The 14891-nt window shown below is 39.8% G+C and overlaps 1 protein-coding gene across 1 annotated transcript in view; it reads left to right on the plus strand.

Moving 5' to 3' along the window:
- Positions 1–5661, plus strand: part of P2RY8 (P2Y receptor family member 8) — a 30339-nt gene extending 24678 nt beyond the window's left edge. Inside the window, exon 3 of the mRNA XM_062514997.1 lies at positions 4455–5661. Coding sequence (XP_062370981.1) covers positions 4523–5596 — 1074 coding nt within the window. The 5' untranslated portion in view covers positions 4455–4522 and the 3' untranslated portion in view covers positions 5597–5661. The remainder of the gene's footprint in view (positions 1–4454) is intronic.
- The last annotated feature ends 9230 nt before the right edge of the window (positions 5662–14891 follow it).

The raw sequence follows: 14891 nt of genomic DNA on the forward strand, positions 1-14891 counted from the left end.
GACACTGAATTTCCAAGTGAATTTTCTGTGCAGAGTGCCATGAGCCACTAAGTACAAAAAGTAGCAAAAAAGAAAAACCCTACATGGATTCAGTGAGTATTACTACTTAATATGAGACATATATACATCCATCTACTAAATGTTTCAGAAATCAAGAAAGCAGAAAAGCTTAACATTTCTCCTTCTATGCCACAATCTTGAGGACTGATATAAATGTCAATAAGACTGGATCATGTTACTTAAAGAATGGATATTGAGTTTTTTTTTTTTCAGCATGGCTGTATGTTTATTGGTATGTCATATTCTAAACATAGGTCTCCCAAAATTAAACCAAAACCACATATTTCTAACAGGGAAATTTATGTAACAGAACAAAATATTTAAAAATTATGCATATGAAACCATAGCTTAGGGCGGATGTTTTAAAATCCATGCAAGCTTCACTGATTTGAATTCTGTTGGATACCTGAAATTGAATGGAAAAAGTTCATAAATGTAAGAGGTCTAATTCTATATCTCTAAAGAGAGATTAGTTTCTCTCTTGATGCATTGCATTTTTAGATTAAACCACAAGAGACAGAGATGGCGGGTGCAGTGGAGGAAGGACATAGTTCCCTCTAACAAGGTATAAATGTAAGCACAGCATTAACTAAACCCCAACAGACACAGCAATGGGAGTGATAAAGTACACTGAAATGGTGCATTGTGGTTCCAGCAGCATAACTTGCTGTCCTGGTTTCACCCTAGCCAGCAGCCAAGCCCCACAGAGTCGCCTGCTTACCTCCCTCACTAAGGCAGGACTGGGGAGAGTTTTGAAAGGGTAAAAGGAAGAAAAATTGTGGGTTGAGACAAAGTCAATTTAATAAGGAAAGCAAAAACCACGCACACAAGAAAAGCAAAATAAGGAATTAATTTGTTGCTTCCCATGGGCTGACAGGTGTTCAGCCATCTCCAGGAAAGCAGGGGCCCATCACATGAAAGGGTTACTTGAGAAGACAAACACCATCACTCCAAATGGTCTCCCCTTCCTCCTTCTTCTCTCTACTTTATATACTGGTAATGATGTTGTATAGTGTGGAATATCCCTTTGGTCAGTTTGGGTTACCTGCCTGTGTCACCTCCCAGCCTCTCACGTACCCACAACTTCCTTGCCAGCATGGCACTATAAAAAGCAGTGTGGTGGCTCTGTGTAAGCCCTGCTCAGCAATAACAAAAATAACTCTCTATTGTCAACCCTGTGTTCAGCAAAAATCAAAAAAATAGTCTCATATCAGCCACAGTGAAGAAAACTAACTCTATCCCAGCCAAACCTCACACACCTGGGCATTTAAAAAGCAAATCATTACAAATTAGAGTGAATCAGAGCAGGAATTTCTTCTAGTCCAGGCTTTCCTGACAAGGAATTCAGGATTAGAGTGTGAGAGTCTGGCAAAAGGCAAGACAAAACTGGGAGGAGGATTTTCTGTACTCCACATCTCCTCAAGAGGCACTTTGCCCTCAAGAATGACATGCTACATCAGTCTTGTGAGCTTTGCATGCTCTCGTCTCCTCTGCAGAAGACTCTAAGTGAACCACCCATCATTCTTCTGCTCATTGTGATGGACTTCTTCATTGCTGAAAATTATGTCAAGGAGACCTACCCTTTTTGGAAAGCTCTTGTAGGCACGTAAACAGTAAGTCTGGTGTCTTTCAACTCCAATTCAAGAGGTGCCTACATTTGGATGCACTTACATTTCACTGACAGTAGCTTTCCATGAGTGCATAAAATTTGCCTGTAGTCAGGTCATGAATGCTGACATTGTTTTGCATTCAGCAGTATCTATGTGTACACTTTTTATTTCCTTTTTATCAAGATGTTCTCTCAGAAAAAGCAAGTACAGAAGAAAATACATTTGAGATTAACACAAACCAAAATGTGAGACATATTAGATAGCTTTATGGCCAGTGTGACAGATTTAAAGAAAATTTTCACCTATATTACTACCTTCTCAAGTACCTGTGATTTCTATGGGAATAGCATCTAGGGGCCTGTGATGGCAAATATCTTTCACTTGCAAAGGTATATTATTACAGCTCTGTACTAACTCTGATATAGACAATTTTCTGTTTGTTTTGAGAAGTATAAAGTTGTTAGGCACAAAGGGATGCAGCTTGAGTAGGATTTTTGAGGCAACAGACTTCATGAATAAATATTTGCTACAGGAAGTCACAGGCAGATGAGCTGAAATAGAGAGCATTAAGGGTTTTTTCCCAAGAGTTACATGACAGTGAGTCCTTTTCACATTAGCCTGCAAAATGAAGAATTAGTTTAATTCTTGATAAAACTCCCCTGAAAAGAATGGAATTTAATTTGCAACAGATTTGGCTCAAAGGGCTTTTTTGCAATTATGGCCATCTGATGACCACTTCATTACTTGAAACATGCTTGCTCTGTGTCATGTGCATGATACATGTACATCTCTAACTTCTTTGTAATTCCTATTCTCTTCTTCCCTTGTCTAGGATTCCAACAACTCAGCTGGAAGCAACATTAATCAATGTAACTTTCTTGGTACTGACTCTCACCACTTCTTAATATTTTCAGCTGGCATTTGAAGCACTATTTCAAATATATAAGATCAAGAACTTTAATAATCCCCCACTGAGCTACTTGCTGCTGTAGCTGTATCATTTTCTGGATCTGCACTCGAGCTTTTCTGAGTTGATTTTCTCTTTACTGCACTGCAGCCTCCTCCTTGTCACATTTGCCAAGTCTCAGGAATCATCAATGGTTCAGAAAACAAGTTTTTCAGTAAAAGGCTCCCTCAGAAAGCACAGTTTTTGTCAGAATGGTTATTTCCAGCTGTAGTTTCCCAGCACCATGGGCTGGGCTCTTTGAGGGACTGGCCGGTTGCACTACTCATGGCCTATGAGCACACATATTAAAGCTCTTTTTTAACAAAATATGAGGTTAAGTGACACAAACTGGCACCTATGTTTTTTAATTTAACCTTCTACAGCAGGGCTGTCTTGCAACAAGATGCTTGGAATAAACCATGCAGGTGATGAAAGTCCACAAGCAGGAGTGTGCCTGAGCCCATTCTCTGGCTGTTATTAAAGAGTAGAGATGTGCCCACAGTTATCGGCTGACTTGGCCCAGCACCTCTTCAGCTCTTATTGCAGCTCTTCACAGAACCTACTGTAGATCTGTCCTCTGCCTTTCTGGGCATTTGTTGCCATTTCTTCACGTTTCAATGTTGTACTTTTGTGCAATTGCCTCCCTGTATTTGAAGTTTAATGAAAGCAAGCACACACATTAAGGTGTGTGCTCCTTCCTGCAGCTGCTGAATGCTACTACGCTGCTTAAAATACATAAACCATGAGCTATTGCATCTGCCAAGAAAGATCTATGTAAACCAGACAGTGAAAGCATGGGTATTCTTTGCAGACTGCAAAACTGAAACTAATTTTGCAGAATTACAGATGATGTAAATAAGACACCTGCAAACTGAACATTTTAAATTACTTACATTTTGCAGAAACTGAAGTGCAATAGTTTTTTTTTTCTTCTTGGCAGAAGAGGGCTTCTCCAGCCTGTAAACCAGTCCAAGCAATTGCAGTCTATCCCTGGTTCTCATATTTCTTTCCTTATATTCTTTTTATATTATAAATATAGCAAGAGTCATTGAATGCACATTCTCCTTTCCATAAGTTGAAAAAAAGTGGAAAAAAAATTAAAATCCAGCCCTTACGTGAAATGGATCACAGCTTAGTTGTGAGGGAGGAAAGGTCAGAAGATGTTGTGCACTACAGAAATCAAGGTCATGACATCTACAGTAGGTACAATGGATTTAGCTTATGGAGAATTTATGGAGTAATGTTCTCATGCAGACATGAGTTGAATTTCAGCTTGTGATATGTGATTTTATTTATGTTACACTAACACAGAGATGTAATAATGAACAGACTACAGAGCAATCCAGATGGGAGGGAGTGATGGGCCAAGGCCAATGGTGTGAGGCTCAATAAGGCAAAATGCCAAGTCCTACACTTGGGTCACAAGAACCCCATGAAGCACTACAGGCTTGGAGCAGAGTGGCTGAGAAGCTGCCCAGTGGAAAAGAACCTCTGAGTGCTGGTTAACACCTATCAGCGCTATGATTTAATTGACATGGGGGTGTTTGCTCAAAGATTCTGTGATCTTGGAGGTCTTTTCCAAGCTTAATGATTCTAAGTATCAGAAAACCACTTAGGGGGGAAAACGTAGCTGTTCCAAGATAGGAAGAAGTCAGACCGGTAAGACATGATGATGATTTGGAGGGAGGCAAGACTTTTCAGAAAGTAATTTTAATGGATTCAGTGCATTCAAGGGAAATCTGTCAAACTAAAGAATTTTTTAGTTGATTAATATAGGATTTATGTCCTTAATTTCTGTTTTGACATATTGTTTTTCTTACTTGACATTTCTCCTCTAGCTTTTCAAGCCAAGTGTTCATGATATGATCCAGCGGGCTTACAGAGATCAACAACCCATTTGTGAATAATGGTTAAAAACGAATCTCACCTGGATGCTTTGACACTGGCAATGCTGCAGAATAAAACAGTCTCCATCACCCTCCCAGTAGTGTATACATTGGTGGCTCTGGTCAGCATCCCTGGCAACTTGTTCTCCCTTTGGGTGCTCTTTTGGCACATCAAACCCAAAACGCCTTCTGTTATCTACATGATCAACTTAAGCATCACGGACCTTATGCTGGCCAGCTGTTTCCCCTTTCAGATTTCTTATCATCTCCAAAGCAATCACTGGAGATTTGGCAAGACTCTTTGCAGCCTTGTGACAGTGATGTTCTACTCCAACCTGTATTCTTCCATACTGACCGTGACCTTGATCAGCGTGGAGCGGTACATGGGTGTGGTACACCCCATGAAGTTGACCAAGTGGAGAAGAAAAAGATATGCCTTGGCTGCCTGCCTAGTTATGTGGATTGTCTTGCTAGTAGCCTTCTACCCACTAGAAACTACAGACCTGACCTATGAAGTGAAAGAATTAGGGATTATAACCTGTTTTGATGTCCTAAAATGGGATATGCTGCCCAGCTTTGCAGCTTGGGTAGCATTTCTTCTCACTTTATTTGTTATACTGTTCCTGATCCCTTTTGTTGTAACAGTTGGATGCTACATTGGTATCATTAGGAAGCTAATTCAGACATCAAGCACATATGGTAATAAGCAAAAGACTAGATCCATACACCTGGCAATAATTGTCCTTGTGTCCTTCATCACTTGCTTTGCCCCCAATAACTTTATCCTACTTGCACATATGATCAGCCGCCTATTTTACAGCAGCAGTTTGTACCCTGCCTACAAGCTCACCTTGTGCCTCAGTTGCTTCAACAACTGCATAGATCCCTTCATTTATTATTTTGCTTCGAAGGAATTTTGCCAGAAATTCAGGCAAATGTTTCACCCTATGGTACTGCTCAGTGACAGCTTGGAAAACAGAAGGGAAAGTTTATTCTCTGGCAGGACCATGTCAGCCAGATCAATGTCAAGTGGAACTATGGATGGATTAGAGGGAGTAAGGGTCAATTTGCAAAGGCAGGAAAGTGTTTTTTAGCTTTAAATATTCCTAGAAGACATTTATGAAATTCAGTAGACACAGAAAACTTTTCCTTTTGAAAGGTCATGCTCAAAATACCTTGCTCTAGTGACAGAACTCAAGCTGTACTTAAATTGTATTTCAGCATTTTCTGGTCAGAAATGGAAGTACTAAAGGATATGAATTTATTCAAGAAGGCACTGAAGCAAATTGAATGCAGTAGTCTGGAAATAGCAGTCCTGCTGCTTAAGACCAAGGGATAGGTTTAGAACAATTACTCTCAGGTTGTATGATAGTTAACCAAAGACTTGTGACTCTCAGTGAATGTGAATTATTACTGTACATTAATTAGAGCATACACCAAAGCTGGTTTGGGAGTAAGGGAGGTTTTACTAAGTAGTGTGTTAAGCTTTGTTTTGTTTTTGTTTGTTTTGGGTTTTTTAATAATATTTCTTTCTCTTTTGTTGTATTTTTATAAAAGAAAGAATAAAAGTAGCATGGCATTTTACCATTAATGCATAATGCACAGCCACTGTGAAATCACCACAACACTCACCCCACTGCTTGTCAGAGTCAAACCACACTGACACTTGAATAGGTTAGGTTGACTCATATAATTTACTTCAATCATATACTGCAAAACATCTCACACAATGAAAGGAAAGCTAACAGCATTTTCAAACATTGCTGCACTTCTTGAGTTTCTTAATTTCTCAGGACTGTGTGGAGCAGTTTATTTCAGGAGACCGACTTTCCTGCATTAACCTATTACAGTACTAACGCTGCTTGTATGTGGTTAGTATCAATTGGTCATTTTCACCAATTTACTGTAGGCTACACACAGAAGAACCATGCCTCTCAGCAGAATTTTTTACATAGTGCCTGGGGAGTGAGTTTTTCTTCCTTACAAAAATGGCATAGATTATAAACCAGATTATTTTCAAATGGATAAATGAAAATTCAACCACAGACTGGATAGTCATTCTGTGTCAGCAGAAACCAGTTGAAAACTTTCCCTGATGGCCAGATGTCAGAAACGGACTTCTTTCAGGCAAACAAGAGGTAAGAAGAAAAGAAAGAGGAAAATAAGGCTTGAGAATGGGAGCTGTACCAAACATCCTGAAAATAAATTATGGCAGGTGGGTTGAGCAGTCCTGTGTTTGGAGCCCTCCTTCTACAGCTTGTTTGTATATTCTGTGCCGTGTTCTTCTCACATCTCAACAACTGCCTGTGTGCTTGGAAAGAAAACTGCTACAGAACATGCACTGGAGACAGACAAAAGAGAAGTTTTTCCTGTAGCATCTACAGCTTTTTACCTGTATTTGACCCTCACTGACAGAGGAGAGACACAAACCACCTGAAAAGACGAGAAGAGTCCCCCTCACAAGCAGGACAAAGCTACACCTTTTGCTGCACTGCAACTCCATCCAACACTGAGGAGGAAGCTGTCTGCAGCATTGTGGATAGTTGGTTCAGACGTTCATGCTGCACTGATTCCTGAGCTCCTGTGCCTAAGTAACAGGCAACACCCAAGGCCCTTAAAGCTTTCCGTTTTTCTGTGGGTATCTCATGATTAAAAAACGATTTTCCACCACTAAACACCGTGAAATCTCTTCACAGTGAAGGGTGGAAAACCACAACATGCACAGTGAGATATTAGAAGGTCCTATCTTCCGCTAAAGTACTGTCAGCTTTTGGAGCAGAATAAATGTGAGTGGACCTAGCACTACCATTTACAAGCCAATGTGAACACTCAATGCTTTGTGGCATTTCACAGTGTTAGTTTTAATTGATCTGCACATTTTCTGTGTACAAGACCAACCTTAGTGATATGTAACTCACCTAAACCCTCCCATCGATTTGCCTGGAAGCTACCTTTTGCTATTCACTTTCACATTATTCCAGCTTTCTCACTATCACAATTGTTTAACTGTTCTCCACATTTTATTGTGGTAGAAAAATTTTTGAAGTTTATACTGAAATCTCTCTCTCCTTTTTTTTTTTTAACATGGAAATATTTTTACATTGAAAGCCTTTACTTCTCCTACATCTAAGGCAGACTTCGTTTTATCTTGAACATGGTCCTCAAGTGCATAGTCCCTCCTAAAATGTGCTGCAAAATGCCTGAACTATAACTGACACAAAATAGAGCCAAAAGGGCAGAAACCTTGCACTTTGGACATTAACTCCTATATTTTGAAAAACAGCGAATTGCTCCTGGTTCAACTGAGAAAAGATGATCACAACTGCCTGAGAATGTTCTCTCCTGCCTCATGCAGCTCTTCGTAACTCTTCATCTCTCTTCTGAAAATATTTAAAAAGGAACATGAAGGATGCCTCATTTGAGTACACTTCATGCCATTTCACTAACTAGTCTCTAGTAGCTCCAAATCCTGATTGGGTCAGTGGGATTGTTCCTTGAGAAATGAATATAAAAATAAATCTATCAACAGCAATCCTTCGAGTCTGATGGCATATACTGTGAAGTCTTGGAGAGTTTTCATTAGAGAGGAAAAAAAATCAATTATTTTTAAAAGAGGCCCATCATACTGTTCTTTGATTCTGGAAACATATCCTTCTGGAGCCTCATAAGAATAATGGCTTCTACCCTCCTTGATCAGTGAGTGTAAGCTGACATCAAATATATGATACACACACACACACACACACACACACACACACACACATATATATATATATATATATATATTTGCACATTGCAATTTGTGAGGTTATTGAGAAGTTCATGTTGATATTACATTCAGTTTGGGGAATACAGGCCCTGGATAATTTACTTACTGGTAAGCATTACTATGTAGTTAATGCAATTTTACTGAAAAGGCAAAAATGTAAATGCTTCTGTTTGTTTCCAGGGTTGGGAAAGGAGTTTGTGTTTGGTTTCAATTTTTTAGTTACTGTATGGAAATGTAACCTATGAATGTGCTTGAACTTTTTTGTACAAATAATGATAATAATAATAATAAAAAATAAAAAGCACATGATTTAAGATTCATTCCTGTGTTTTTACCCACCATGTGTGAAAAACTTCCAAATACAGAAGAGGGAAGGGAAACCAAGTCATGAAATAAAATTAATCTGTTTCTCATTGTTATTGTGAATTTTTCAGGTTTTTTCAGATCTTTTTTCCAAGATAGTATCAATACTTTAATGAGATGCTGGCTATCTTGAATCTTTCTCCTTGCCCAATAGGTGCACTGATACACGTATTTTTTTAATTTCTATGCATTTCTGCAGGAGTCTAGCAATCAGAGCCTGTCCCACCCCCAGCCTGGAGCAGGGCACTGGAGGAAATTGGGAATGGACAGTCAGGGTCAGTAGTAGTCATGGAATCATAGAATAATAGAATATATACAGTTGGAAGGGACACACAAGGATCATCGAGTCCAAATCCTGGTCCTGCACAGGACCATCCCCAAGAGTCACACCATGTGCCTGAGAGTGTTGTCCAAACATTCCTTGAACTCTGTCAGGCTGGTGCTGTGACCATTTCCCTGGGGAGCCTATTCCAGTGCCCAACCACCTCATGATGGAGAATATTTTCCTAATACCCAACCTAAACATCCCCTGACACAACTTCAGGCCAATCCCTTTGGTCCTATTCCTGGTCACCAGAGAGAAGAGACCAGTGTCTCCCCCACCTCTTCTCACAAGAAAGCTGCATCTGAAATGAGGTCTCCCATGATCTCCAGCCTCCTCTTCTCCAGGCTGAACAGACCAAGTGCCCTCTGCTGCTCCTCATAAAGCTTCCCCTCTACACACTTGACTATCTTTGTAGGGCTCCTTTGGATTTTTTCTAAGAACTTCATGTCTGTCTTATGTTGTGGCACCTAGGACACAAGGTAAGGCCACACCAGCACAGAGAAAAGCAGGACAATCACCTCAGTCTACCAGCTCGTGATGCTGTGCTTTCATATAAGATCCCTAGCCTGACTATGTTCCATTTTGGGATCATTGTCCATTTGGCTACATATGCTGATACATGAGAGAGACAGAGATTATCCTGAAGTTAACTCATCACTTTTTGTCACTTTTTCCTGTTCAGATTGTTTAAAATAACATGAGATTTACATTGATACCCACTGGGATGTTATTTCTCTAAGGTGATGGTTAGGGTATATGCTACCCAAAGAGGGAGGGATAGCAGGATGTGTGTGAAATTCAGTGTTGGTAAGCATGAAGTAATGCCCACAGGGAAATCCAGTCACAGCTTTGTGTATAAAATTATGTTGCTTGTCAGCGACTACTGTGAATCATAATCCATTCATCAGCTCAGCATGATAGAAATCCACGGTTCACCCATAACTAGATTAGTCTCTGTACTTTTGGCCTCTGTCACAGACAGGATCAAAAAGGACCAGAAAAGATCAAGGTAAGAGCACATGGTACACTCTAAGAAGTTAATTTAAAATCTTAGAAGTTAAATGGTTTAGGACCACTCATCTCAGAAAAGAGACAATATAAGGTAGGTAGGAAGGAGGCCTATAAAATCCTCAATGAAGTCCAAAAGCTGATTTGGATGTCTTGCACTGCCTTTGCTCAATAACTGGTGAGCAACATTTTAAGCATATGAGAGCTAGGCTTAAAACCAGATAAAGTTTGTATCTCTTCTTACAACATGCAGTGTGATTAGAAAATATTTTGCCAAGAATATTGAGGATGCACATAGTACAGTGGTCCAGAGAAAATGGAAAATAACATGGAAAATAAACCCATTGTAGGTTGTTAAACAGGCAAAACACCATAGGCCCAGGAAGATCCCAAGGATTAAAATTGTCAAAGGCTGGAGGAGCGCTAAGAAGAAATCACAGTATGTGACTGCCCTGTTCTCCCTTCTCTTGAAATGCCAGTGTTTGAGGCAGGACATTGTAAGCAAGACAGGTCCTTGGCTCTGCTCTGGTCCATCTCACACTCCCAGGTAAAGTCTGCCAGAACCACCTTGGAGCCTGGCTTCTTCCACCCTGCCTGCTGGGGGGCTGCCAGAGAGGATTCAGCAAGGAATTCAGCCTGCTACCATCTTGGAAGAGGCTACCCCACAGTCAGGGGACACAAACTGGTTCATCTGTCACTTAGCCCTTTTGACAGGTCACAGAATCACAGGATGGCTGAGGCTGGAAGACACCTCTGGAGGTCACTATGTCCAACCCCCCTAACCAAGCGATCTGTCATGATCAGGTAAAGATGAACTTGTGTCTTGCCCTTCAAAAAATCTCTCCAGGTACTTGTAACAGTTCATCCATTTTGCTTCAAAAGACATAATTATTAATTCAATTTCTGACATATTTTCTCACCTCTGGTATCGTTTTTTTCATTACCTATCTATCTCAAAGGCTTGGTGCTGTTGGAGCTGACTAGCAGCAGACCTCCTTGTCCACTTGGGGCAGGGCAATTCACTATTGCTGGTTTGTTTCTTTTTTTAAACTTCTCAGACAGCAGCCTACTCTTTAAAGCTCACAGCTGCATTAATGAAGAGTACAATGCTCTGGCATGAAATGTCACAAATACATTGGCAAATACACTCTAGTGTACCTTTTTGCAAAAAAAAAAAAAAGCTAACAAAATAATTTTCAATGACCTGAAAAGTTCCTCTAAAAAAGCTAATTTAAGATGCTATGACCTGGCTAATATAAAATATTTGAAATAATTGAAATAATCAGTTTTACTGGTAAAAGTTTTAGGTGTATCTAGATTCACAGTTCTTTTAAGTGTCCCAAATGAAAATAACTCTCACAAGAATGATTAGGATATAAGCCTCGGTTATTGTCCTTAGTAATTAAATCCATGGGGGGGGGGGGGGGAGGAGGGAGAAGAAAAAAGAAAAGAAAAAAAAAGAAACCAACCAAAAAGCAAACAGGAATCTTTTATAGTAATATTTGTACTTTCCTCATTTATGCTGCAGTTCATAGTCCCAAATGGAGGTATTGAGAGCAAATTTCAGTCATACTATTTTGATATATTTGGATCACTTTCATTCTGGATTAAGTTTTTGTAAGTGTTTTCTTCTTGAATCTATAAAATGTAATTATGGAGTGCATAATAGAATACAGAATAATGGTTAGTTGAAATATATTTTTAAAGCTTTCTTTTTTATTTGACAAAAAATCCCCAACCCTTCGTAACTGAAGTCTGGACTGCCACTGAACTCCTGTTCTGTCATGATTTAGTTACAAGTCTTCTAGTATTTTTCCTTGAAGTCTAACCAGCTGGAATATGTTATCAAATGAGGAGACTCCCAAGCCTCTTTAATTACAAAACATGAAGTTCAGAGCTGCCAGACAGAATACCTTTCTAACTTTTAGCATAAATAAGTACCTCAACTCCCTTATTGACTGTCTTAGCCCATGATGATGTCTTGCAGTCAGTCTTTTCCTTCTGCAGAAATTTTCAGCACAAGGACACTGATGGTTCTCTTCGCCCAGTTTCTGCAGCACTGTCCACATGATCTGGTTCTGGCATGCCCTAATTTGCAGAAAGAAAAGAGCCTGTTGTCCTGCTGAGAGCTACCAAGGCTAATTGTCCTTTGGAGCTTTACCCAGTATGTTGCACAATCTTAACTGCTGCTGTTGGGTATGAAGTCCCGGGAAAATGGAGAAGCATCTGGTTGAGTACCTTAAATCTGAAGAAATTAAAAAGTTTTTCTCCTCTGCTGTGTACCTGAGCAGCTTTATCAAAGGAGAAAGAACAACAGAGTTACATGAAGTATAAAGAGATTTAAACTAGAGATAGGAGAGGGGTTAAAGAAATAACTTCTGTGGCAGCTGGGCAGAAAAATACTTTGACTGCAGAGATACACAGGAAGTTAGTTCCTGCAATAGGCTATCTGCAGCTAGAGAATGTCTGTAAATAGTTTTCTTCATAAACAGCCACTTTCAGTTTAGACACATGGCACCTTTTCAGCAGAAAAGCTGGAAGCAGCAGTAAATCTCCAGATCTCTGCTGTAAGGAAAGGAATGTGATTAACTGACACATAAACATTACCGAGATACAGAACAAACATCTCACAGAGTGACTCAAACCTCTGGAAATGTGGGCTTGCCATGCACAAAAGGTGTAATTTACCTGATCAAGTGTTAAGCATCTATCAAGTGTTAAGCATCTTATTGCTTGGCAGCATTCAGGATGACTGATGACTGTCTCTTCATTTCCTAAACAATGCTGCTTTAGTTTTTGATTGTATCCAGACATCCAGATGCCAGTAGATCTCTGTGTTATCATAGACACACACTACAAAAGAAATGTTGGTATCCCACAACTGTTACCATCTTCATCTTGACAGCTGTTTTTAAGTTTTGCCATCTTCATGCTTGTAACAGCAGGTTACAATAATGTTCTTGGGGATCCCAGCAAGCACTTCAACAGACTATGGGTCTTTTTTACCTCCCCAAACTCACACGGCTTCAGAAAATAAAGGAAAATATATAAGTTAATATATAAGCTAAAGCCTCTTCCCATCATTTACCTATAAAAAGAGTCTGTCCACCTCTCAGTTAGAAACTCCTTATGGAGTGCAATGGCTTTTTCTCCCTCAAAAAGTTTCAGTACCACAACACCTCTGACTTGGTTTCCCCAGTTCCTTATTATTGTCAACACGCTGACATTTTTTCCTTTCCCTATTTCATCTTGCATTCCATAGCATATGCATAATGCACCAGAATCCCACCCCATTTTGATGAGTAATGCAAATTTCTCTGTACACTTTCACATAAAGTGTCCATATGTTTGAGCATTTTTAAAATCTCTAAATGAGTAGAAAAATAAGTTAAAATACAACATTTATTTTTTCTTCAGTTGATATATCCGATAAAACTGAGATGATAGAAGACAGAAATCTGACAGTGTTTATTTCCATATTCAATTAAGGCATTTGCTTCATAGGGTAGAATTATTCCTGTTCTTATAACCATGAAAATTTGCTGGAGGAGGCAAAGATCTGTGGCCAACATATCTTAGCAGTTATTAGTGCGCTTATGGTGTCTATCACTCCAATCTCAATGCATCTCTTTCAACATATTGCTGGACATACTGCCATTCACATGAGCTCTGACTGTCCCTGAAAGCACACACCTGCAGGCACAGATGTGCTTCCATTGCTCAGCCTGGAGAAGAGGACGCTGATGGGAAACCTCATGGAGGTTCACAGCTTTCTGTCGAGGCGAGGGGAGGGACAGGCACTGACCTCTTCTACGTGGTCACCAGTGACAGGACCCGAGGGAATAGCCTGAAACTGTTCTGTTATGTAATCCTTAAAATTAAAACTAGCAGCGTGAGCGTTTGGGGTGCGTGGTCTTTAGTTCTTAGAAGTTACAGCACTCTAGAGGTACTTGTAGGTCAAGGTTCATGAATTCATGTATAAGGTTCCTGAGTTAAGGTTCGTAATAGCAAAAAGACGGGACGCACTGCCCTCCAGTGGAGATTCAGATAATAAATATAAGAGCTCCACAGATGCTCTTTACCTTGGAGCCTCGGAAATTATTTTCTGGAAAAGCTGGGATTGCAGTTGAGCCAATTAATAGTCTTACTTTATTTTTCCCTAACTTCATGCCATTGTCCTTGCAGCTATCATTAACTGTACAAAAAGAAGGAAGACTTATTTTCCAGACTTAGATAACCATCTATTTATATCTCACATACCATGTGTGTACATATATTTTTATAAGGACACACACACATCGATAACATGTGTATGCTGCATATATTATATATATTATGTATATGCACATTTTTCTGAAAATATTTTATGCACTTGTTTATGCATTTTTCATAATTCAATAACAGAAGCAGTGTTTTTTTATAGTACAGCTATACACAGCTTCTTTTTGTCTAGAGACTATGTAAGTGTTAATTGAAGTGAAGCTGGGGCAATGCTGGCTTAGAGGTGGAATCTGCACATGCAGTGAAAACCAGACATGTGACTTCAAGAGAGGCTCATGGATTTTATATAATCCACTGGCTGTCAAACACACAAACACACAGCTATCTAGGGATGCTGTCAGCAAACACTTATCCTCCTGTCCCAGAGACTACAGGGTTATTAGACTCTGCTCAGTCTTCCCTTCTGAGGCTGCTTGTTGGCCTCAAGCTCACAGAACAGAGAAAGAAAGGTGCAGACCAGAAGTTGCTCTCAGCAGCAGACATGGGCTGTGGCAACAGCTGGGAAAGTCAGCACTGGCAGCATGTGTCCTGTAATGGTGTTTCTATGTCATGTGAATTGGGATGTGCTTGCAGCACTCCACTTTTTACTGGAGGAGGATATAGCACATGTTTGATATCAGGTAGAAGCTAGCAGGAAGGAAGC

This window comes from Cinclus cinclus, chromosome 2 (assembly GCF_963662255.1).
Source record: "Cinclus cinclus chromosome 2, bCinCin1.1, whole genome shotgun sequence".
NCBI lineage: Eukaryota > Metazoa > Chordata > Aves > Passeriformes > Cinclidae > Cinclus > Cinclus cinclus.